At 50.7% G+C, this 25,026-nt stretch overlaps 2 protein-coding genes and 1 long non-coding RNA gene across 10 annotated transcripts; 1 reads left to right on the top strand and 2 right to left on the bottom strand.

The window, feature by feature from the left end:
- Window positions 1-595: 595 nt before the first annotated feature.
- On the bottom strand, window positions 596-4,737 carry Tufm (Tu translation elongation factor, mitochondrial). The gene is made up of 10 exons (XM_005323797.5): window positions 4,579-4,737; window positions 4,283-4,477; window positions 3,520-3,686; window positions 3,245-3,349; window positions 2,991-3,155; window positions 2,729-2,861; window positions 2,545-2,649; window positions 2,259-2,410; window positions 1,575-1,694; window positions 596-902 (listed from the first exon to the last, which is right to left on the bottom strand). Exons 1-10 carry the CDS (start codon window positions 4,619-4,621, stop codon window positions 729-731), a joined length of 1,359 nt encoding a protein of 452 aa, XP_005323854.1. The 5' UTR covers window positions 4,622-4,737; the 3' UTR covers window positions 596-728.
- Window positions 4,738-6,730: 1,993 nt separating this feature from the next.
- LOC144367510 (uncharacterized) lies at window positions 6,731-15,459 on the bottom strand. Its single transcript, XR_013426967.1, has 2 exons — window positions 14,919-15,459; window positions 6,731-6,835 (listed from the first exon to the last, which is right to left on the bottom strand). It is a non-coding gene; the product is annotated as an uncharacterized LOC144367510 (long non-coding RNA).
- Window positions 15,460-15,603: 144 nt separating this feature from the next.
- Window positions 15,604-24,045, top strand: Sh2b1 (SH2B adaptor protein 1). 8 transcript variants are annotated; one of them, XM_005323789.4, is made up of 10 exons: window positions 15,779-15,938; window positions 17,899-18,929; window positions 19,221-19,322; window positions 19,573-19,664; window positions 19,770-19,945; window positions 21,634-21,837; window positions 22,043-22,254; window positions 22,386-22,607; window positions 23,005-23,104; window positions 23,264-23,413. In XM_005323789.4, coding segments are annotated over exons 1-10 (2,289 nt in total). In that variant the 5' UTR covers window positions 15,779-15,790; the 3' UTR covers window positions 23,266-23,413. The 8 variants fall into 8 exon arrangements, with proteins under 8 accessions (XP_021581156.2, XP_005323846.1, XP_021581153.2 ...); XM_005323791.4 differs by having other exon boundaries at window positions 15,780-15,938; window positions 22,386-22,554; XM_021725481.3 differs by lacking the exons at window positions 15,779-15,938; window positions 23,005-23,104 and adding an exon at window positions 15,604-15,750 and having other exon boundaries at window positions 22,386-22,554; window positions 23,264-24,045.
- The last annotated feature ends 981 nt before the right edge of the window (window positions 24,046-25,026 follow it).

Raw genomic sequence — 25,026 nt, forward strand, 5'->3', positions numbered from 1 at the left:
GTGGCAGTCATACCATGTTACATGGTTTTTTTAAAGATCTCAGCATTTCATTCCTTATATATTTGACACATTCCCTTTTCCTTAATTTCAAATCTGACTGAACATGTGGCTGGATGCTGCCAGGCAAGCACTCTACTATTGAGCTTGCTACACTCCCAGCCCTAACTGCATTCTTAAATGTTCTCATTCCTGTACTTGAAACCGGTAATGACCACTCAAGTACTCTTCAGGAATGATTACTTGGCTTTCTGAGATATGTACTTAGTACTTCTTACACTGGCTGCTAGGTCCAGAGATGAAAAAAGTATAGTCCCCACTAACATAGTACTTAAATGGGTGGTCAAGAAAGATGAGTGCTTAGTGACAGCTGACTCCATGGTGTCTCCAAGTGACAGGCAAATCTTTTAGGATTCATAAGCTCACCAATAGTAGATTCTGCTTCTCAAACTCAAAATGGCTTTGAAGAGCTTTTAGTTTATATAGCCCCCATAGAAATGGACTGAACTAAACTCTTCATCCATCTTGGGCTTCATTTACTTTATGTAATCTCTTGTCACTTCAATTTATGCAAAGGACATAAGACACAAAGGCTAGCTTACTATTCACAAATTTTATTGCCCTATCTTTGCCTGGCAGGCCACCCCATGTAACCAGGGGAAGTGTCCATCTAGCTGCATTGGGCTAGATTGCAGCTCTAAAATTAAGAGAACCTGAGCAGAAGTCCACACTCAACTCCATTTGATGTTCTTGTCCTCTTCGGTCATTGCTGGTATGTCTGTGACAAGGCCTGTGCCAATGGTCCGATTGCCATCTCTCAGGGTGAAACGCTGGCCTTTCTCTAAGATCATTGGCTGCCGCAAGATTAGGCTGAGCTTCAAGTCCTCCCCAGGCATGGCAAGCTCCTGGAAGAGGTGGAGAGATGGTCCAAACAGACTTAGCAGTCTAACTGCTGGCTGCTGTGGAGTTAAGTCATGGGAAAATGCAGCAGGGTGATGAATTTGTCTGGGCACAGCTTCATGTATTCTGACCATCAGACCACAGACATCAAGAAACCCTGTGCTTCTAGGGTAGGGTACTCCCCCCACCACATTTTGGTACTGGATATTGAACAGAGGTGCTTAATCACTGAACCACATGAGATGGTAGTCTTGCTAAATTGCAGAGGTTGACCTTGAACTTGCAATCTTCCAACCTCAGCTTCCCAAATTGCTGGGATTACAAGTATGCACCACCACACCCAGCTTGAGGTACATTCTTAAGAAAAATATTTAGAAACTTTGCTTTTAACAGGTTTCTTTGTCAGAATTCTTTGTATTTAACAACACTTGTCAAGAGGCATCCTTTCCAGGGAAATTTTGTGGGTAAATGGTGGTGTAGCTGGGCTTTTGGCCTAGTTCACCCTAGGGCATGCTGGATGAGGACTCCCAACTCCAGTGCGTGCTCAGCAGCAGCCGCCAGCCTCTCTTAGCCCAAGGAAACAGACCCACCCGAGCTTTCTATGACATCTTTGAACTGTGAGAGCTGGTAGGAATAATACTCCCTTCCCGCCTTCACATTCCCTATACCCACCATACCTTCCCTGGAGGCAAGACAACACGACAGGCCATGTCCCAAGTCAGGGAGAACATGACAGGCATGAAGTGGGATACAAAGGGCTTGTGGCGGCCACCCTCCTCCTTGCTGAGGATGTAAACCTGGAGGAAAGAGCAATGAGGATGAGCTGGCCTTGGCTAGAAGCCCTGCTGCTCTGCAGGGGACAGGTTAGCTCAGCCCTGCCACCGCAGTCTGGCTGGGCACAAGATCACGAGCCACTCACACTTAGTAGATTCAAACAGCAATCCTTTATTCCCAAACTCACACTGGCCCTGTACAAACAGGTTCTGGGGAAATCCAAGTTCTGCCGCCCAATTCACGTCCCAAATACTTTCTCAATTCCATGGGGAACTGAGGCAGCAGGATACGCCCTGTTCCCAGCAGGAATTATCTTAAACCTGGAATCGCCCTAAACCCAGATTGTCTTAAACCGGGAACGCCCTAAACCCAAGGAGGGATACTTCCTAAAACCTGCAGGATACACCCTAAACCTGGATCCACCCTGGTCCTTGAGCAGGGTCACCTTTCTCAAACACACATGCAATGTCACAGCGAATTTCCAAGGCAAGTCCATTTAACATGGGGTACTCTGGCAAGGAAATTTCGATGCGTCATTCCTACTTGGCAATGGCCCTCAGCATGCCACCATTACTTAGTGCCCTCACCTGAGCCTCCACCTTCTGGTGGGGCTGGATGGAACCTGGCTTGGCCATGACCAAGCCACGCCTCAGATCTTCCCGCTTCAAGCCTCGGACCAGGGCTCCAAGGTTATCCCCTGCCTCTGCCCTCTCCAGGCTCTTGTGAAACATCTCAATGCCTAATGAGGAAGAGAAAAGGGAGGGAGTAGACAAGACACAAGAGGAAAATGGGGAGGGGTGTCAGGCAGAAGGAAGGCACAAGAGAAAGTCATCTTGGAGTCAGTCCCTGGATGCCAGGGTTTGCTTCTTATACCTGTCACAACAGTGCGAATGTTCTTGCTATGTCCCAGAAATTCACACTCATCTCCTTTCTTCAAAACACCACGTTCCAATGTACCTGTCACCACTGTGCCTCGGCCTAGGAGAAAGGAGAACAGGATGTCAGACCCTGGGTCAGGCTGTTGCTGTGGGAGGTGATGAACAGGCAGAGTCCTCACCAGGAATAGAGTAAACTGACTCTACAGGCAGCAGGAAAGGCTTCTCCAGATCCCGTGTGGGCACTGGGATGTAAGTGTCCACAGCATCCAGCAGCTTCTGCACCGACTTCACACCTAGCTCAGGGTCACGTTGCTGTTGGGGGATGGGGTAGGATTCTGAAATTTCCTTTGTTTCTCTCACCAAGAGCCACTCCCCTGGACAGCAAAGCCCTTGAATACCCTCCTAGCCCCATCACCCATCAGCACCAACCCCTGCCTTTACCTCAAGGGCACAAAGAGCAGAGCCTATAATGACTGGTGTCTCCTCCCCCTTGTAGCCAAATTCTGTGAGCAGTTCTCGGATCTCCAGCTCTACTAGCTCCACCATTTCAGAGTCCTGGACAGCATCTGCCTTATTCACATACACCACAATGTGCTCCACCCCAATCTGTAAATGGGAAAGGAATAGAGTCGATGTTCAGAGTCACTCAAGTTCCCACTCTTCCTCTTTCCATCCCCGTCCAGGCTCTTGAGTACCTGCTTAGCCAGTAATAAGTGCTCTCGGGTCTGGGGCATGGGACCATCATTGGCTGCCACCACAAGGATACAACCATCAAGAGGAGCAGTGCCTGTGATCATATTCTGGGTAGAAAGACAGAAAACAACCTCCTCAGCTCTTTACCACCACTTGTGGCCGTGGCAAACCCTTGATCTCACATCCAAACATCTGAATCTCTCCTAAAGCACCCCCTCCCCACAAAGCCTATCATTATCTTGAGGCAGATTCTGGACCTGTTCCTAGCAACCCTCACCTTAACGTAATCTGCATGACCCGGGCAGTCTGTGTGGGCATAGTGGCGGGCAGCAGTGCTATATTCCACATGGGCCGCATTGATGGTGATACCCCGAGCTCGCTCTTCCGGGGCATTGTCAATCTCTTCATACTTCTTGAATTTAGCCCCACCTCCCTCGGCTAGAACTAATTGGAGGGAAGAGAACACACCTCTCAGCCCAAGTTCAAAGCTAGAGGCAGAACTCAGGCCCCACCCCTGAGTCCCTCCCATCTAAGTAAACCTAAGGGAGATCAGTAGATGAAAAGGGGCGGGGTGGGGGGAGAGGCGGGGCAAGAGTTAATGCTGGGAAATGATATTGGGCAAATTATAGTTATTCTGTGTGTATATACAATATGTAACAACAAATCCCACCATTATATACAACCAAAATGCACCAATTAAAAAGTCTCTTCCAGCGGAGACCACTTTGGACCAGAAAAAAATTTAAAAGGCCTCAAGGGCCTACCCAGTGACTTCTGGGGAAGCCTCTTATCTGCATTTCCCAAGGCCAAAGGAAAGATAGATAGTTAAATGTACATCCTTAGAATTTTTACATAATTAATGTATAAAGTTCAGGGAAATCTGGCTCCTACGTTTTCCAAATCACCTCCCCCACGTTGGAGTTCTCTTGGGGCGACAGTAAACTCTACCAACCGACACCGTGGTGGCCCCCACCTCCCTGGTTCCCAGTCCCTCAAGTAGATAGGGCTCTGGCGGACGCCCCCACCCCAAGCCTGCTCACTTTTCGTGATGGCTGCAGTCAGTGTGGTCTTGCCGTGGTCCACATGGCCAATGGTACCCACATTCACATGGGGCTTGTCGCGCACGTAGGTCTTCTTGGCTTCCACAGCCAGACTGCGGTACAAGAGGGGTAATGCCCGGGCTTTCAGCGGTCGCAACACGCCCTGCAGTAATGGGGTCGGGCTGGCGCAGAAACCTGCCAAGACAGGGGCGCGGAGTCAGGGCGTGAATCCGAGCCCAGCTACCGCAAAGCCCGCACGTGCCTCCAGGCCACCATCGCCCTCCCTGCCTCCTCACCACTAAAGCGGGGCGTCGCGCGCAGCAGGGTGACGGCAGCCATTGTGGTCGTAGTCTGCCCCCGAGAGCCAGTAGTGAGCACTGGGAACCCGCGCGTGCAACCGAGGAAGGGCACTTGGGAGGCAGGTCACATCCGGCGGAAGAGAGTGCAGGTCTGGGTTCCTCTAGCCTCCAGTTTCTATGGGCATATAGCCGACTTCCGGGAGTGGGGCGGAAGAGGAGGGTGTTTGTGTCAGGGAGGCGGGGAAGGATTAAAGTTTCCATAGCTCCCTCAGGCCTGGCAAGCTGAGGAAAGACGAAGGTCCCCCGGCACGGCGGAGCAGTGAAGAGCGCCCGGTAATGTACCAGGGGCCCGACCGCTCATGAGCTTGTAGTTCCCAGGGCAGCGGACTTCGAGGGTTAGGTAGGGCTAGGCTGGGTTCAAAGGGAAGAAGGCCCCGGCCTGCAGGCAGCCACCGCAAGGACTGCTCCGGAACATCCTGGGCCCGGCGCAGAGCGGCACCGAACTCCCTGAGCGATCTGGCGGCCTCTGCCGCAGCTGGAGGTAGGACCAGTGCCTGGACCGGGGCTCAGGTGTGACTCGTCTCTCTTCTTTAAACTGTTAGCTGCAAAATGGGAACAGTGGCTTCCACTTCAGAAGGAGATCTGAGAAGGAACGAACTGGGAGGAGTTGGGAAGGGATCCCGGGGCGTCCAGTCCCGACCTCAGATACCAGCGCTCCTGTCTCACAACCTGCGGGGACGCTGACCTCACATAGTCAGAGCCACCAGGACAACTTTGCCGGACTCCCCTAGGACCCTTCTGCAACCTAAGAAGCAATTCCCTTGGTCGTCTCCCACCCACAGAATTTCTTACAGATGACACCGAGGGTGAAGGACCACCTTAAGAAGCCTTTTGTTGTTGTTACGGGGGATTGATCTCGAGCTCATGACCACTGAGCCCCATCCCCAGCCCTATTTTGTATTTTATTTGGAGACAGGGTTCACTGAGTTGCTTAGTGCCTTGCTGTTGCTGAGGCTGGCTTTGAACTCACGATCCTCCTGCCTCAGCCTCCCGAGCCGCTGGGATGACAGGCTTACGTCACTGCGCCGGGCTTGGGGGGCCTTTTAAGGACAGCCCTGAGTCTTGGTCCCGCCCTGACCCCAGCGCTTAACACAGGATGGGGCTCCCAGTGAGTGAGTGCCCAGTAAATTTCGATTGAATGAATGAGTGCAAGGTAGTAAATGACCTTTCACATCCATCATCTCATGGCAGCTTTCTGTGACCTCACCCTGAGGTGGTGACAGTGGCTGCCTAACTCTAAGTTATGTTTCTGAAACTCATTATATACCCATGGGAATGTAACCCAGTGGTAAAGTACTATCCTAGTATGTGCAAAGTCCTGATTTTGACACTAGCACCACAGAAAAGAAAGGAGGAGGGAAGCCTGGTGCAGTATTGCACTCCTGTAATCCCAGCGACTCAGGAGGCTGAGACAGGAGGATCGCCAAGTTTGAAACCAGTCTAAGCAACTTAGTGAGACCTTGTCTCCAAATTAAAAAAAAAAAAAAATTAGAGCACTTGCTTAGCATGTATGAGCTTTAATCCCCAGCACCCCCTCAAAAAAAAGTAAAAACAATTTATTTTTAAAGTACACTATTTGGTAAGTAACATAATGGGTGTTATGAACCTATGACACATTTTGGGGAAAGCTGAGTGTGAATGCCTGAAATTTGAGAAACACAGTGCTCAGGAAAGTCCAAAATGGGGGAAATATTTTCTACAGCTGCTGACTATAGCAACTTCTTTTTTTTTTTTTTTATAAAGCATCTCACACTCTTTTTTTTTTTAAAGACAGAGTGAGAGAGAGAGAATTTTAATATTTATTTTTTAGTTTTTGGTGGACACAACATCTTTGTTTGTATGTGGTGCTGAGGATCAAACCCGGGCTGCATGCATGCCAGGTGAGCTCACTACCCTTGAGCCACATCCCCAGCCCCATAGCAACTTCTATAAAAGGATTTTTCTTTCACTTTTTTAAATTCATGCCTTCTTGTTGTAATGATTTGTTTCATATTCATACATGCACACAACATAACTGGACCAATGTCACTCCCCAGCATTTCCCCCTACATCAGGAATCTTGATTTACAGATAACAGACTTACATTGGCTGATTTAAGCAAAGAGGGATTTATTAAGGGTATTAGGCAGCTTACAGACTTAGGACACAGGTTTGAGGAACAGTTCCAAGCCATAGAATGGATCTCATCTGGTAACTGCTTAAAAAAAAAAAAAAGAAATTGAAAATAAAACTGCTGCCACTGCCAACAAATACTATAAGCCAGGATTTAGACTCATCTGTAACAGTTACTGCTAGTGGCACTAAAGCTTGTTCTGCATCAAGAAAGTGACTTTCCCTCTTCCCAACCCCAAAACCAAGCAAATCCAAAGCCTCACATGGATGTGTCTTATCAAAGGACCTTAAATGAAATATCAGTGTTCTTACATCAGTGGAGGCTGAGAAGTTGACTGACACTGATATTGGGGAACAGGTTTGACTGCAGAGAATTTCCTCAGATGTACAGTCTCTTCAAGATGTCCCTCTGTACTTACGACCATATTATTGTGAAAGAGTGGAAAGAGCACAAAGGTCCAGTCTAGTCTGGGTATGGTTACATGGTCCCCCACCCCGCCCTGCCCAGTTCTGGGGCTTGAACCCAGGGCCTTGTGCATGCTGGGCAAGAACTCTACATCTCTAGCACTTTATTTTGCCATAGGGTGCCACTAAGTTGCACCACCTGGCCTCAAATTTGCCTCCTGAGCAGCTGGGGTGAAATGTAGGTTCAGAGGTAGAGTCCAGGAGAGCCAGACACCTGTGAAAACATCTGTGAGCAACGTTAAATGAAGAGCTCCTGGCCATTGTAGAAAAATAGCATGTGTATAAGGGGTGGAGACAAGGGAAACTGAAATAATTGCAACTTTAGAAGGCTGAATTTGCTTGGAGATTTTTCTCTTTCAAACATTTATGTGTTTACAGTTGGAAAAAAAATTCTTTGTGCAGAATCTTGAACTTTTGTTGTACTAGGGATCAAACTCAGGGGAGCTTTACCTCTAAGCTACATCCTCAGTCCTTTTTATTTTGAGGCAGGGTGTAAGTTGATGAGGGTCTCCCTAAATTGCTGAGGCTGGCCTTGAACTTGTGATCCTCCTGTTTCAAAATCCTAAGTCACTGGGATTGCAGGTTTGCTCCACCTTGCTTGTCCTAGAATCTTGAACTCCTTAGAAAGATGCTCTTAAAATCAAATGGCTTTCCACCTCCCAACCCCAGCAATCTGTTTTTTTCTACTGTGTGGCAGACTTTGAACTCCTGCTTAACAGCCATTTTTCTTTCTCCCAGCAGTGTTCTGATTTAGTTCAGGATGGCCTTTTCCCCAGCTCCAGGAAGAAATCCTAACAGGTCTGTTCCAATTTTAGTGGGCCAGTTCTCCTTGCAGGGGTTTTGTTTAGGGCTGGATGTGTGACTTCTTTGGGACCAAGGATTAGTAAGAGATCTGCTTGCTTGGGGGGGGGGCGGTTCAGGGAAGAATTCCTCACCCTGGCCCATATTTTTTTTTCTGGAGCATTATAATTATAATGGTGAAATTCATTATATATCAGGCTGGGGTTGTGGCTCAGTGGTGGAGCGCTTCCCTAGCATGTGTGAGGCACTGGGTTCAATTTTCAGCACCGCATATAAATAAATGAATAAAATAGAGTCCATCAACATCTAAAGCAAAAAAAATTATTTTGTTATATTATGTGCATATATAATATCTATACATGCACATAATATAACAAAATAATTTGGCAAGGATTCCTTATTGTTAAGGAGGCATTGAAGAGATGCACATCCTTCTCTGGATGTTGTGAGGTCTGGATTGGAAACCTGGAATTGCTGTGCCCATCTTGCTCCCAGTTGATGACAAGGCCAAATCCCAGAGAAGGACAAAGCAAAGAATGCCCAAGAAGACTACTGATGTGAAATGAGGAGTGTCCTTATGGTTTAAACAGGATCATCTGTGTTTTTGGGGGGGAGGTTTTGCAGCCAAATACATCCTAACTACCATCTCTCACTTGTTATTTATTTTTCTGTGGTGCTGAGGATTGAACCCAGGGTCTCGAACATGCGAGGCGAGCGCTCTACCACTGAACTACAACCCAGTCCCTGGAATGGAATTTTTTTTTTTTTTTAGAATTTTTAATATTTATTTTTTAGTTTTCGGCGGGCACAACATCTTTGTATGTGGTGCTGAGGATTGAACCCGGGCCACACGCATGCCAGGCGAGCGCACTACCGCTTGAGCCACATCTTCAGCCCCCTTAACTACCATCTCTCAACAGGGCGTGGTACCAAGATGTATTTCTTGGGTTTTGGTCCTGAGACAGTGACTTAAGAAGAGCTGGGGGTAGGCTTCATCTGTTTCTCTGTCCTTGTGCCTGGCCATTTTCATCTGTAGGCCTCTGTGAGTATGTTGCACTTAAAACAATTTTTTAAATATATATATATATATTTTAGTTTTTGACAGACTTTATTTTATTTGTTTATATGTGGTGCTGAGAATCGAACCCAGTGATTCACAAATGGTAGGCGAGCATTCTACCACTGAACCACAACCCCACCCTTAAAACTATTTTTTTAATTAATTTTTTAATTTTTCCTAATTAGTTACACATGACAATCATTTATGTACTTTGATACACATAAATGATATAATTTCTCATTTTTCTGATCGTACATGTTGCAGAATCACATCAGTCATGCACGCAGTGCACTTGAACTACTAATCAGTCTTCCCAACTGAAGGGACCAGTATTGTGGTACTAGACTCAGTATATGCAAAACAGGGCTCATTTTTCTCCCACACTCTCCTCCCTTACCCCTGACCCCTGCTATTACTGGGTATTGTAGGATTGAACCCAGGGCTACTCTACCTCTGAGCTCCACCCCCAGCCCTTTTCATTTTTATTTTTGAGAGAGGGTCTCACTAAGTTGCCTAGGTTAGCCTCAGATTTGGGATCCCCATGCTCAGCCTCCCAAGTCGTTGGGATTACAAGCATGTGCCCACCACACCTGGCTTCACTCTCTTATACATTAAATAAAAGGCAATACCACACTCTCTTCCCCTTTTCCCACACCTAACCCAGTACCCAGACCTGTAGGTTTCTTCCCTACACTAGATCTCAAATGTGACCATTTGTCACCCTTACCACTATTAACACTGTGGTTCATTTTGGGATCATCCATCATCTAGGTTACCTCAAGAGCTCTCCAGTAGGTCCTGTAGGCTCTGTTCTTATTCTTAATATCTGTCAAGTCCATTCTCCACACAGTCTTTAAAATGTGGTCAGGGGGTTGGAGTGTAGCTCAGTGGTAGAACACATGCTTATCATGTGCAAAGCCCTAGGTTCAATCCCCAGCACTGTAAGTAAATAAACAAACATCCATCTTACCTGAGTAATTTTTCATTGCACTTAGGATGAAATCTAAATTTCTACTTTAAATGTGTGAGTTGCATCTCAGTGGGGGCAGGTGATAGATTAATTATATCTTAATATGGCTGGTGTCAACACAAAATCAAGACTCTTCCCTGTGGCTGCATATCTGGCCCCTGCCCACCTTTGAATCTAATATCACTCATTTCACTTACTCTCCCCGCAGCCAGACTGGTCATCTGTTTTACAAACATCCTAAGATTGTCTTCCCCCAGGATCTTTTTTTTTTTTATTATTTTTTTAGTTGTAGTTGGACACAACACCTTTATTTCACTTGGATTGAGCCCAGGGTCTCGCACGTGCGACATGAGTGCTCGCTGAGCCACAGCCCCAACCCATTCCCCCAGGATCTTTGCAAATGTTCTTCCCTTTTTTGGAATGCTGCCCCCAGCTTTCCCCATGGCTTGTCCTCATTCAACAGTCTACCTGGGACGACATCACTTCTTATCTCAAGTAGCCCTCTTGTCAGTTGTCCTTTGATTTTTTTTTCATAGCACCTAGATATCCCAAATTACTAGCTTGCTTGGTTCTGTTTCTGCTATCCTGTCTCACCAGCTTATGACATCAAGAATTTATTGTTTACCAATAGTAATGTTTAGATGAACAAATCATTCAATGAAGAAATGATTTGTGTCACTCAGTTGAGCCTTTCTGTTGGGCTATTTAAGTTTCTTGATGTTTTTAATGGAAAACAAAATTTGTATTCATATCCACTTTGTAAATAAAAATGATTTGCTGCATCTATATGGGCCTTGGCTTTATTATCTATAAATTGGGGATAGAAGTTAACTATATGATCTCTAAGATTTTTTTTATTTCTAAAGTTTTTAGAGACCCTCTCAAGTTTGTTGTTGTTGTTTTAAATATTTTTAGTTGTGGGCTGGGGCTCAGTGTTAGTGCGCTTGCCCGGCTTGCGTGAGGCACTGGGTTTGATTCTCAGCATCACATACAAATAAATAAAATAAAAGGTCCATCAACAACTAAAAATATTTTTTAAATATATTTTTAGTTGTAGATGGACACCTTTATTTATTTGTCTTTTTTATGTGGCTCTGAGGCACAAACCCAGTGCCTCCTCTACATGCTAAGCCCCAGCCCCCGCTTTTTTTTTAAGATAGGGTCTCATCAAGTTGCCCAGGCTGGCCTCAAACTTGTGATTCTCCTACCTTGTTATTGTCATTTGAATGAGTGCATAGTAGCTAACTGAGGAAGAGGTCCCAAAACTTTGTCCTCAGTGCCACTCATCAGGCCCTTACAGAAGTTCAATGGCATCCTGCACTCTTTTTCCCACCAGCCAGCCTGGCACTATGTCCTCAAAAATCTCTGGATATTCCCCTGGGTACAGGCCCCACTGTACTGCCTTTGTCAGGTTAGCATCAGCCTTTCCTGGACCAGTGCACCAACTTCCTGTCTGTCCCCAGGCCTACCCACCTGCCCTCCACCCCTGCACACCAACCCTGGGTGCCCTTCAAACAGTGCTGACCACACCCGTGTCATTCAGCTGTGAAAGAAGGTATCCAAATTGGAAATACTGTGAACATCACAAAAGCTGCTCAATCAAAGGCATTTGAGAGGTGGCCACACTTTCAGGTTCAGTAAGTCACAAGAATGACTCAGAATGCAGGAAGTGCTACACTTGGGATTTGTTTCATTGGATACAAATTAAGACCTGCCAAGTAATAACAGGCAAAGGCACAGGGCAAATTCTGGGAGAATCCAAAGGCAGAGTTCCAGGACACTGTCCCTGTGAACTCCAGGTACTTCCTCCTGGTACATCGGTGCACTCACACCTGTTGGTCTCCAGCATTCTGAATTTTTATTGGGGTTTCATGATTTAGGCATGGGTGATTAATAAATCACTGATCAATCCCCAGGTCCACAGGCTCCAAATTCCAATCCACAAATCACCAGGTTCTTTCTGGTGCTCACCCCATACTGAAGCTACATACGAACTGCCATGAATACTCATTAGCAAAAACTTCAGTATAACCAAAGGGATTCTTCATAAATTGTTTCTATCACTTAGGAAATTGTGCATGTTTTAGCAGCTCTGCTAGGAACCTGGGACAAAGAATAAACAAATTCTTATTTTTTCAGTACTGGGGATTGAACCGAGGGGCACTTCACTATTGAACTACATCCCTAGCCCCCACCTTTTCGCCCCTTTTTTTTCTTATTTTGTGTGTGTGTGTGTGGTGCTGGGGATTGAATCCAGGGCCTTGTACATGTGAGGCAGGCACTCTACCAACTCAACTATATCCCCAGCAATATTTTTTATTTTGAGATAGGTCCTTACTAAGTTGCCCAGGCCGGTCTTGAACTTGTGATCATCCTGCTTCAGCCACCCAAGTTGCTGGGATTACAGGTGTGTCCCACCATACCCAGTGACAAATTATTATCCAAGAGATGGTCTTAAGGTGACTAAAAGCTGAGCTGATGATTGCCCTATTTCTTTTGGTGAAGCCATCAGGAAAGCTACGATCTTTTCCCTTGAGCTTGTAGAACAAAGCTTAGAGCTGCTGTTGGCCATCTTGCTATCAAGGAGAATACCTGTCTGAGAATAAAGGCAGCCGAGAGGAAAGCAGAGCTAAAAGAGCCAGAGGCCAAGTTCAAAATGACATTGTTAGAACCCCTGGATCCAGCCATGCCTGAAGTCATTACTTCTTATTTAATTCTTTTAACTGACAAACTACTCCCTCTTCATGTTTAAACTAGCTTGAATTGGGGTTTATATCATTTGTGGTACCCTGAGTATTAACCTATCCCTGAGGAAGAAGTGTTTCTCCCCTTCATATTAATACCTTGGTTTAACTTGGCCCAAGATGCCATCCTGTCCCATCTTCCCCAAAACTCCTTCCTTCAATGGCCATTCTGTCACTAGCTTCCTTCCCCTTAGACTTCCAAGACTCCCTCAGTAAACCTTCCCACCTTTGGGGGTGGTAGTAGTGGTGCTGGGGGTTGAACGCAGTGCATGCTAGACAAGCACTCTACCACTGAGTTACCCCGCCAGCCCCTTCCTACCTTCTCAAACTCCAACCCTCCATTTCTGACCTTCCCTTTTCAGCAAACCTGTAAAACAGCTCTCCCCATTCTTCCTTCCACTTCATTCACTCCTTAAAGCACTAACACTTGGCATCTGCTACCACCACCTCCCTAAAATTACTTTCCCCAAGGTCACTTAGCAATCTCTCCGTATCAACATCTTCTGTAAGAGACAGTGGCAGTACGTAGCACCACTCCCATGGATCCTTTCATGTCCTGTATGCACTTGTGCATTTGCCCATTTCTCCCTCACACGTCCTGTATTACCACGGTCCCCACCTTTGGCATATGGCTTCTCTTCCAACAGTTAGAACTCCCGCCTTTTTATAATTTATTAATTCATTAATCCTCATGCTGCTGGAGGGCTTTGCCTTGACAAAAGTGCCTGAGACTCGACTTCTGAGGGATGTGAAAGTTCAAAAGGGCCAAATCCCTTGTTTCTGGACAAATCTGAGGCATAACTTACTTCCAGGGCTCCCTTGTGGTTCTAACTGAAGTACTCTCTGCCCAATAATCATGTGCTTGCTTGGCTTCCTTTTTCTCCTCCTGCTCCCTTACTGGTTTCTCTTGGTAGCATTTTTTTTTTTTTTGTGGGGTGGCAATCAGATTGAACCCTGGGCCTCAAGTATGCTATGCACATGCTCTATTAGTGGGCTACACCCCAAGTTGAGGTAGCTTTGTTGCATTTTGATATTGGGGATTGAACCCAAGGGTACTTTACCCCTGAGCCACATCCCCAGTCCTTTCTATTTTTTATTTTGAGATAGGGTTTTGTTAAAATGTAGAGGCCACCTGAGCCTCCAGAATCTCTAGGATTACAGGGATGTGCCACCATGCCCAGCTCCAGGTAGCACTTTCTTAATAAATAATTTGAATACATTTGAACACAAACCCTCATCTCAGAACACTTCTGGGAAATATGACTCAAAACATCATGTCAACACTTTCTATTTCTCTGCCTGTTTAGGGTTGTTTCCCAGAACGAGGTGTCTTCTCTACATATATTACCTGGACTGTTTCATTCATGTCCATGGCTTCAACCATTGTTCCTCATGTCTGATCACCAAACTGCTTTACAGTTCAGACTGTAAATTCATCTCTGCTGGACAGCTCCACCTAGCTCTTCAAGAACACCTCCTGATGCATCTAATACAGTAGACACTCATTACATGTGACTATTTAAAAAAATTAAAACTTAAGTTCCTTAGTCATCCTTGCCACATTTCAAGGGCTTAATAGCCACATGTGGTCATGGCTGCAATACAAAATGTTAATGTAGAATATTTCAGTAATCTCAAGGTTTTATTGGGGGCTGGGAATGTCAGCAGTAGAGTGCTTGCCTCACATGTGTGAGGCCCTGGGTTCAATTCCCAGCACACACACACACACACACACACACACACACACACACACACACACTTTCCTGGGCAGTTTAGACACAACACTTCCAAACTTAACTCATCAACAGCCCTTTGCCTTTCTGTATTCCTCAGCTGTGTCTCTCCCAGGTGGATGGCCCAACTACAGAGGGTGTATAAAGATATGCAGGGGTAGATCACAGATAGAGATTCCCTCCCATTGGCATCTCTCTCTGAAGCAGGGTAGACAAAGCTGATGATGAAGAACCTAACAAAGGCCAGCTCTGACATGATGATAGCTTGGTTAGAGCCAGCAGATTGACTAGGTCAGAAATCACTTTTTCACAGTAAGTTCTTCCAGCCCCATCTGGCTGCCCTCAGTCTTATGCGAGTCAGAGCATTTATCTCCATCTCTTGGGTTACTTACCTCTGTGTTCCAGGATGGGCACTTGATCCAATCAGTTAGTTCTGGAAATTTTATTGGAAATCTCAGGGGGGGGGGGGAGAAGTGTGCTCCTTCTACCAAGTTGCTAAGCTGTTGGGAATTACTGGAGATAGGGAAAGCCATCTTGCCACCAAGAGAGGATACCCTGCCTGAGGGTGAATCTAAATGCATGGGAAAACTGAATTAGGGATGGTGAGCCACAGGTTCCTCATATCTTTTGGACCCTGCATTCAGCCGATCCTGGCCCACTCTGGACTTTTCAATTATTTGAGCCATAGATTTTATACCTCCTGATATCCTCAAACACACCTCATTATTTCTGGGCCCCGTTTTGTTTTTTGTTTTTCCCCATCTGGGACGTAATCTCCTGGACCACCTGCCCCTTTCCTCACAGAAGCAGCCAAATTAACTTCGGGATCCGCCTCCTCGCGGGGCCTCCCCAAGGTCACCTGCTTCTTCCCTCGCCCAGCTCCTTGGGGGCGATGTCCACGTCCCTCAGCTGCAGGGCCAGGCGCTCTAGGCTGCGGCGGGACCTTCTGAGAGCCTTGGCATCTCTCTGGTTTCCAGGACTCGGCGGCTACTCTAGCCTTCGGAAGTGACTCGAGACTCTATCCCCTAAAGTGGCTTCTCTATGGTTGACTTTTCTCCTTTGTCCGGAATTTCCTCCGAGAGGACGCTCTGGTAGAACCCAAGCCCTCCCCACGGGTGCCTCTGCGGCCCCTTTTAGATGCAACCGGAGAAGCCCCTGCAACCCTACGAGAGTCACCCGCTTCTCGCTCCCGAGGGGTCCGCACTGAGTAGGAGGATGGCGGAAGTGAGTAAGAATCTGCCCTTCCCTCTCGCCGCTCTTCTCTATGGTCGCTTCCTTCGGCGACGGGAAAAGGGGTCCTGGCGCCTGCGCAGCACCGGGCTGGGCTCTCGTCGCGGAGCGGAGAGGGGGGGCGCAGGGAGCGGGAGCCGCCGCCGCCGCCGCCGGAGCTAACCGCGGGGACCGAGATGCAGGTGGGACCGGAACCGGAACCCCCCCTTCAAGTGCCTCTTCCCTCTCCGCGACCCGACCCCGGAGCCTGAGAAGAGCCCAGGGTGGGGGTGGGCGTGGGTACCCGGGGGCAGGAGGGGCACTTTGCCCCGGGGAATGCAGCAGACTGGGCTGGTCCCCAGGAGACTGCGGCCCGGGGGAATGCGCGTGAGGGGGTGTCCAGCGAGTCGGGTCGGGTCCGAGTGGATTGACCACGGAGCCCGGAGGGTCCGAGCCGGGAGCGGAGCCTGCACCCTCCACCACCCGCCCTCCGGGAAATGTCAGAACTGAGCCAAGAGGCAGGTGCACCGGGAAATTGTTTGAGTCCTGCTTGGCAGAAGAGAAACTGAGCCACCCGCTCAGGAGCCACAGGGTCAGCTGGCCTGAAGGGGGCTGGGTCTGCCTGGTGCAGAGGACTGGGTGGGCCTGTAGGAGCCGAGGTCGCCTCTGGCTGGGGACCCGTCTCTGCTTTGTCTGCACCTCTTGGCTCGGTTCCCCTGTGCTCCATGACTCCCGCATCTCCTGGCCGCTTCTTGTGGGTTTGGAGTAGTCCCTGTATTGGGGGCCATCTGAGTATGTAAGGCCTAGGCCATAGAGGAAGGGGAGGGTCGCAAACTTGCAGCCTGGCTGTGGATTTGAGCAGGAGTGTGGGATTGCTGATGGATCAGGGACACTTTTCCTGAGCTGCCTTGGCCCAGACCTGGGGCCAGTCATTTCCAGTGTGGCATGGGGGAGGAGCACTAACCAAAGATCCAAGGGTTGTAAATTCCTCACCAGCTCTGCCACTTTGTAGTGGTGAGACTTTTGAGAAGCCTCTTCTGTTCTCCAATTTCTCTTTTAAAAACTTGGAACCCCAGTACTCTCCCTCATAAAGATAGCAGTAAGGGCAGTCATTTCTCACGTGCTTATTTTGTGTCAAGCACTGACATGTTCCATTCCATTTTCCGAAGGACTGTAGGGAATAGAGATCGTTAGCTGTTTCACAGCTCAGAGAGGATGTGTAATCTGTTTACTCCAGAACCCTGGCCTTAACCATTAGGTTAACCAGCCTTCATGGCACACTACCCTGGAAGAAAAAAGGGAGGCAGATCCTAGGACCCAGCGCTCTGTAATGTTTTGTTTTGTGGCCAGCAAAGACTTACCCTGACACAACCCACCATCTCTTCCTCTGGTGGTGCTGCTGCTGCTGTGCCCCTAGACTGATGGGGAGCTCAAGTGGGTGCTAGCCATGCCAAGTCTCCTTCATGCAGTGCTTAGGTGCTGGGCTCTGGAGTCAACTTCCAAAAAAATTGTTTGAATTCATTGTCCATCCATGGTTCTGAACGTGTGAACTCCCTCCTCAGAGCTGGACCCTAGGGTGCAAGAGGCAGGATCTCTAAGTTCTAAGCACCCCATTGGCCCCCTGAGAGCTGGGGTAGTAAGGAGCTGTCCCTGAGGCTGGTCCAGCCAGTCTCTGGGGACAAGGACTATACAGTAGACTCCGAGTTCTGAAAGTTATCTGAGCTTCGGTTTCCTCATCTGTTGGAGAGGTTATTAAATTCTCTCACAGGGAAAGGTAAGATGACCCCATGGAAACCTCTCCTATGGCTCACGAGGACTGTGCAGTAGATGGTGGAGGATCCATCTTAGAGAAGGGATAATGGTGATGAGGAAAGTCTTTTGTGGAGGAAGGTGCTCCATGGTCCTCTTGCTCCTGGATCCCACACAGGGCGAATGGCCTGAAAGGCAGCAGGAGAGATTCAGGCTAGACACCGGGAAGCCACTACGCTGGGGCATGGGGAGCATGCAAATCTGGGAGAGGAAAGGGAAGCAGTTTGGTTCTCTCCACCCTTGCCCTCTGAGGAGTCTGAACCAGAGTAGGGAGTCCCTGGCTTGGGGTGGGACATGCCCCCCAGTCCCACCTCTGCAGTGACTCCATGTATGTACCTCTCTCTTCTCCTGCAGCTGCTGCCGCTCACCCCGTGTCTTCTGGCCGCTTCCCTCTTTGTTGCCCCTCCCCACAGGCTCCCCCTCTCCACCTCCTGGGGCCCATCATGAATGGTGCCCCCTCCCCAGAGGATGGGGCCTCCCCCTCCCCTCCCCCCCTGCCACCACCCCCTCCCCCAAGTTGGCGGGAGTTCTGTGAGTCCCACGCCCGGGCTGCAGCCCTGGATTTTGCCCGCCGTTTTCGCCTCTACCTGGCCTCCCACCCCCAGTACGCGGGGCCTGGGGCGGAGGCTGCCTTCTCTCGCCGCTTCGCTGAGCTCTTCCTGCAGCACTTTGAAGCCGAGGTGGCCCGGGCCTCGGGCTCCCTCTCACCACCAGTTATAGCTCCCCTGAGTCCCGGTGTGGAGATCCCTCCGCCACATGACTTGTCCCTCGAGAGCTGCAGGGTGGGCGGGCCCCTGGCTGTGCTGGGCCCCTCTCGATCATCCGAGGACCTGGCCGGCCCCCTCCCCTCCTCAGTCTCTTCCTCTTCTACGACCTCTTCGAAGCCGAAGCTCAAGAAACGCTTCTCCCTCCGCTCAGTCGGTCGCTCGGTCAGAGGTTCTGTCCGTGGCATCCTGCAGTGGCGGGGAACTGTTGACCCTCCCTCCCCAGCGAGTCCCCTGGAGACCTCATCGGGCCCCCCAGTCCTGGGTGGAAACAGCAACTCCAACTCTTCTGGTGGGGCTGGGACTGTTGGTCGGGGACTGGTTAGTGATGGCACGTCCCCTGGGGAAAGATGGACTCACCGATTTGAGAGGCTGAGACTAAGTCGGGGAGGGGGGACCTTGAAGGATGGAGCAGGGGTGGTGCAGAGGGAAGAGCTGCTGAGTTTCATGGGGGCCGAAGAGGCGGCCCCTGACCCTGCCGGAGCAGGCCGGGGAGGAGGGGCAGCTGGGCCTACCTCAGGGGGAGGAGGGCAGCCCCAGTGGCAGAAGTGTCGCTTATTGCTCCGGAGTGAAGGCGAAGGAGGAGGAGGAAGTCGCCTGGAGTTCTTTGTACCACCCAAGGTGAGGCACGAGGAGGGTGGGCCCCTGGGAGCACTGATGGAGCAGCCAGAGCCTTTACTCAGCCCTGCACATAAGCCCAGGCTCTGCCGGCCTACAATCATAGCTTCACGACTGTTTTCAAAGTGGGCTTGAGTCTCTGATAGTAGCTGTGGGCAGGACTGAGACAGCAGTGTTCCTGCCTTTTGCCCAACTGCCTTAGAAAGGCCCCAGGAAGGAAAGATGCCTGTCTGGAGGGAGGGGAGAGCGGGCCTCTGCACACTGGAAGGCTGGATCTCATTCCCTCTCACCTAGGCCTCTAGGCCCCGGCTCAGCATTCCCTGCTCTACTATCACGGATGTTCGGACAACCACAGCCCTGGAGATGCCTGACCGGGAAAACACGTTTGTGGTCAAGGTAGGAGCTCCGAGCCTTCCACCCCGCCTCTGTGCAGTGCTTATGCCGGAGAAAGCTCTCAGCACTTTTGAGCAAGCATCCTTGTCTGCGAGAGGTATTTATATGTCAGGTGCCTCAGGAGTGTGTCTGCAGGACTGTGGCTTCCCTAGGAGATGTTAGAGTGGGAGATGTTTTCATTAGGGGTGGATGTGGCCTTGGGACTACATCCCTGGCCCCTGCCCAGGCTGAGGTCCTCCTCTTGACCCCACAGGTGGAAGGCCCCTCGGAGTACATCCTGGAGACAACTGATGCTCTCCATGTGAAGGCCTGGGTGTCTGACATTCAAGAATGCCTGAGCCCAGGGTGAGGACCTGCCTCTGTCGCTGAGGAGACCTGGGAGTGGGGGAGCAGCCTTATGCCTCTCTGCTGGTGACTTTCTCTCCAACACCATTTTTCCTGTTTCTGCAGACCCTGCCCTGCTACCAGTCCCCGCCCCATGACCCTCCCTCTGGCTCCTGGGACCTCCTTCCTCACAAAAGAGAACACAGATGGCCTGGAGCTGCCCTGTCTGAACCATTCAGAGAGTCTGCCCAGCCAGGATCTGCTTCTGGGACCCAGTGAGAGCAATGATCGCCTTTCGCAAGGTAAGGTGGGGCCTTCGGACCTGGGAGCCTCTGAGCTTCTGTGCAAGGCTCCTGCTGTTAGGCCCCACACCCTCTTTCCAGGTTCTCCTGGGCACCCCATCCTCTCCCCCAGCTGCCCCATCAATTGCTTGTCTCTTGTCTCCAATTACGCGAAGCACTCTTAAGCCACAGCTTGCCATTTAGCACCACCACTGTTACCATCCCACACAGGCCCCAAGGAAACTTCCTGACAACTTCTGTGCCCAGCCTCGTCACTTTTTTCCTAAGTCTCCCACAGGCCACTACTCTTACTGGAGATAATGGTTCTCTTCTCCAAGCTTCCAAAACACTTTGTAGACATTTCTGTTTTGTTCTTACTCTGTATATGTTGAGGTCGCCAAATTTTCTTTTGTCTCTGTATCTTTTGGCTTGACCAAACACAAAGACACATGTCTGCCTAGCCCGGCTCGCCTTTCTAGACTTGACTTCCACTCTACCCTTTTCTTCTGGCCGCTGTTCTGGGTTTCAATGTGACAGTACCTAGCACTCGGCTCTGTTCAGCAAATGAACAAAGAAATCATAGACTCTTGGAGCTAGAATGGATTCACACAGCCTCAGAACTCAGGTAGCGGAGATCAGAGAGAGGGAGTGGCTTTTCTGAGGTCACCCGAGAGTCACTGATAAAGATGGGCTACATCGTCTTCATTCCTGAGCCCCAGCCCTCCTCTCCACACCTGCCTGGCTTCTCAGCATGGCCCAGGCCTGCCACTCGGCAGACATTCAGGCAGGCCCTAGTCCATACAGGGCCCTGTGCTAGCCCTGGGGCAGGATGGATGGGGCAACTCAGATGTCTGAGATGAGCTCTTTGCCCTCCATGTGTTGGCACGACATCACTCCTGAGAAAAAGCAGGTCCCAAAACAGTGTCTGCTTAGTATCCTCTGAACAGCACAAGCAGGAAGTCCTTAGGAGCTCAGGAGGAAGAGCACAGGGAAGGTGGAGTAGACAGAGTGCTACACAGAGGAGGTGAGACAATAGAACATGACTCGGAGCAGGTGAAGGCCAGTGCAGAGACCTGAGGTGGGGAGGGCTCAGGATACTTCGAAAAATTGGATAGGCTGAAGTGAAAGCCACATGGATGCAAATTAAGGTAAAGATGAAGTAGGCGGAGTCTTAATTTTTGCCGAGATTCTGGAGAGTGAACTCGAGAGTGCTCTACCACTGAGCTACACCCCCAGCCCTTTGTATTTTGAGACAGAGTCTCACTAAGTTGCCCTGGCTCACCTCAAATGTGCAATCCTCCTGCCTCAGCCTCACAAGTGCTGGGATTACAGGCATGTGGCACCACACCAGCTAAAAGGAGGCTTTTTGATGCCTCTGAGAGTTGGGGACTTTGTCCTATATTCCAAAAAAAGGACTCCTTTTTTATGTGAGAATTTTTGAGAGAGTCTATCTCCACACCTCTGCAGCAATTTTTCAGCTATTGATTCAGAAAAGCTATAGGCACATTTGGATTCTAGAACCTTCTTACAACAACTGCAGTCCCTCGACAGTGCAGAAAGTGGAAGTCAGGAGCCATCAGTTAGAAATCAGCAGGGGTCACTGCCTCAGAGGGGTCTGGGTAGATTGCTAGTGGGGAATGGGCAGGAGGCCAGGCCTGTAGAACAGACTCTTCTCCGGTTTTCAACTTTACCCTCCTATTTTTTTCCAGGGGCGTATGGGGGCCTCTCAGACCGGCCCTCAGCATCCATCTCCCCTAGTTCGGCCTCCATTGCTGCCTCCCATTTTGACTCCATGGAACTGCTTCCCCCAGAGCTGCCCCCCCGCATCCCCATTGAGGAGGGCCCCCCTGCAGGAACAGTTCATCCCCTCTCAACCCCCTACCCTCCCTTGGACACTCCGGAAACAGCCACAGGTACCAGAGGGGTGCGTGGGTGTCTCTCCAGGCCACTTGCCTGCCTTCCTGACGTTCCTGTCGTGGGATTCCAAGGGATGAGACCCTGGCGGAAGGGGTGGCACATGAAGGGAGGAGGCACTGCAAGCGGCGGGCAAGGCTTTTTCCTCTCAGGATGGGGAAGCTTCCCTGACACCCAGGTTTCCCTCCTCTCTCCTCCCTGAAGGGTCCTTCCTGTTCCAGGGGGAGTCAGAGGGAGGTGAGGGGGACCAGCCCCTCTCAGGATATCCTTGGTTCCACGGGATGCTCTCTCGACTCAAGGCTGCCCAGCTAGTGCTGGAAGGAGGCACCAACTCCCACGGTGTCTTCCTGGTACGTCAGAGCGAAACGAGGCGGGGTGAATATGTCCTCACTTTCAACTTCCAGGGCAAGGCCAAGGTGAGCGCCCCTGAGGCACAGGCTCTGTTCTATGCAGACTGGGGAGCTTGGGGACACCGCTGTCCAGGGGAGGAGGGTTTTGTGGCGGCCCTGGCCTCGACTCCCACCTTACTTGCTCATCCGGCCCTCAGCACCTGCGCTTGTCACTGAACGAGGAGGGCCAGTGCCGGGTCCAGCATCTGTGGTTCCAGTCCATTTTCGACATGCTCGAGCACTTCCGGGTGCACCCCATCCCTCTGGAGTCTGGAGGCTCCAGTGATGTTGTCCTTGTCAGCTATGTGCCCTCCCAGCGGCAGCAGGGTGAGCAGAGCAGGTCTGCAGGGGAGGAGGTGCCCGTGCACCCAAGAAGTGAGGTGTGTGTGCCAGAAAGCTGGGGCGGGGGGCTGTGAGGAGAGGCTGTTGGGGAGACAGGGCAGCAGAGGCTCCTTGCTAGGGGTCTGGAAGGGATGGAGGAAGGCTGCTAGGGCGTAGGAAGGAGGGCTCCTCGCCAGAGCCGGGCGGCAGCGGAGAGCTGGGCTGGTGCATCCCCATTCCATCGGACTCCTCCGTTCCATCGTCCGTCTGTCTCCTGGTCCATCCTCCCAGCCCTGTCTTTGCCCCTCGTCACTACCTTGCCTTGGGCCTGCCCTCCTGGGGGATGCTTGGTCTGATCCCCCTCCCTCCTCCCTTGATGTCTGATGTCCCTGTCTGATCTCTCCCTCTCCCCCACCCCAATGTCCCATCTGTCCCCACGATGCCCCTCCCCCCCAGGCCGGGAGCAGGCTGGGAGCCATGCAGGGGTGTGCGAGGGAGATCGATGCTACCCCGATGCCTCCTCCACCCTCATGCCCTTCGGAGCGAGTGACTGTGTGTAAGTGTGGTCCTCCTCTCACCTCCGCCCATGATCCATCTTCCATGGGGGGTGCTCAGGAGATGGGCTGGGGGGAGACAGCACATGGCTCCTGGGGAGATGAACGAGGGGCAGGTGCTGCAGGAGCCATCAGTCTGTCTTCTTACCATTCCTATCCAGAACCGAACACCTCCCATGACCTACCCCAGCCCCTTGAACCCCCTTCATGGACAGATTCCCCACATCCTGGGGCAGAAGAGGCGTCGGGGGCGCCAGAAGTGGCGGCAGCAGCAGCCCCAGCAGCCAAAGAGAGGCAAGAGAAAGAGAAAACGGGCAGTGGAGGGGTCCAGGAAGAGCTGGTCCCCATGGTTGAGCTGGTCCCCGTGGTCGAATTGGAAGAGGCCATAGCACCAGGCATGGAGGCCCAGGGTGGTGCTGGCTCTGGTGGGGACATTGGGGTGACCCCAATTGTGCAGCTCCAGCAGTTACCACTAGGGGGCAACGGAGAAGAAGGGGGTCATCCCAGAGCCATTAACAACCAGTACTCCTTGGTGTGAGACACCCCACCCCACCCTCTCTCCACTCTTCTTGCTCTTCAGTCCTCGGGTCGTGAGGTGGGCTGGGTAGGGACATAGAGGAGACTTGGGAGTCCCCTTCCCACAGGCTTCCTGACCTTGTCAGTCAAGGGCATACGTGCTGGTACAAGCAGAGGTTCGAGAGCCCTGTCAACTCCCTAGTTCGTACACTACAGGCGCCCATCCCCTAGGCAGGGGATTTGGGCTCCATTACCTCCCTGAGGGGCTCTTATGGTCAGCCCCATCCCTGGGGGCCATTTCCCCATTAACTATCCCCCAGCCCAAGCAAGGGTGATGGGGGGAAGGGCTGTCAGTTATATTAAGGTGGTTGTTGTTGTTGTTTTAAACAAAATGGAGAAGCATAAATAAATAAAAGGGTTTATCTCAGTTCCACCGTGATGGCTGTGGCTAGTGTTTGTGGCCGGGAGCAAGACAGGTGAGTCGGGAAGGCCACTCACTCACTGTTGTGAGCTCCAGAGCTGGGAGGCTGGAGAGCCAGGGTCCTTGTCGCTCTCCACCTGTCTGACTTGGTGAGTGCTAAGCTCAGCAGTGCTTCTTGGGGTCTCCAGTAAGGTCTCCTAATGGGACAGGGCTTTGGTGATTGTTAAAGGCCCTTCCTGCCTTAGGAGAAAGCAGGCAGAGAGCTAATGGGCAGAGGGACGTGGGCAAGCTGAATGGCGGAGCACTGGCTTCCGGCCCTGGCTCTTTTCTCATTTGCTGTGTGCCCTGGGGGCCAGATGTTCCTGCTCTGGGCCCTGGTGTCCTTAACCAAGATGAGGTTTCATCTCAGTCATGCTGCTGAAGTGATTTGTTTGGTCTGGATAATGTTTCCATTTGAGTGTCACAAACACGTTTAGATTACTGGCTTCCCTTGAAAGTCAGAAGATCCAGTCGCGTGGGTCCAGACTCCACATCTGCCACATTCCTACCAGCTCTTTTCCTGCACCTACAGGCCTGGCCTGTGGGCATGGAGCTAACAAGGCCTCTCCTCTTGCAGTGCCCCCATTTTTAAACTTGGCTTTCTGAATTGATCTTCTGTGCTACAGCTGTGCCCTCCAACAGAGGGCACCCCTGGACTTTGCAATGCTGGAATGATGGGTGCCAACAAGGGGACACTCAGGTTCTGGAGAATCCCACCTCTGTGCTCAGCCCTCTCCCCGTCTCCTACCATGTCTCTCACTCCCACCCCAGCACCACCTCTCAGCCCCCAGCCTCTGCCCCAGCTCCAGGAGGCCCTACCCATGCTCATGACCTTGCTATTCTGGGCCTTGTGTCCTGTAAGAGATGGACAGGAGACAGCTGGGCACACAGGCCACCCAGGCTGGGGACTGGCTGGGGGAAGCCTGCTGGCTTTCCCTGTTTTGTCTC

Source organism: Ictidomys tridecemlineatus, chromosome 10, assembly GCF_052094955.1.
Source record: "Ictidomys tridecemlineatus isolate mIctTri1 chromosome 10, mIctTri1.hap1, whole genome shotgun sequence".
Taxonomy (NCBI): Eukaryota; Metazoa; Chordata; class Mammalia; order Rodentia; family Sciuridae; genus Ictidomys; species Ictidomys tridecemlineatus.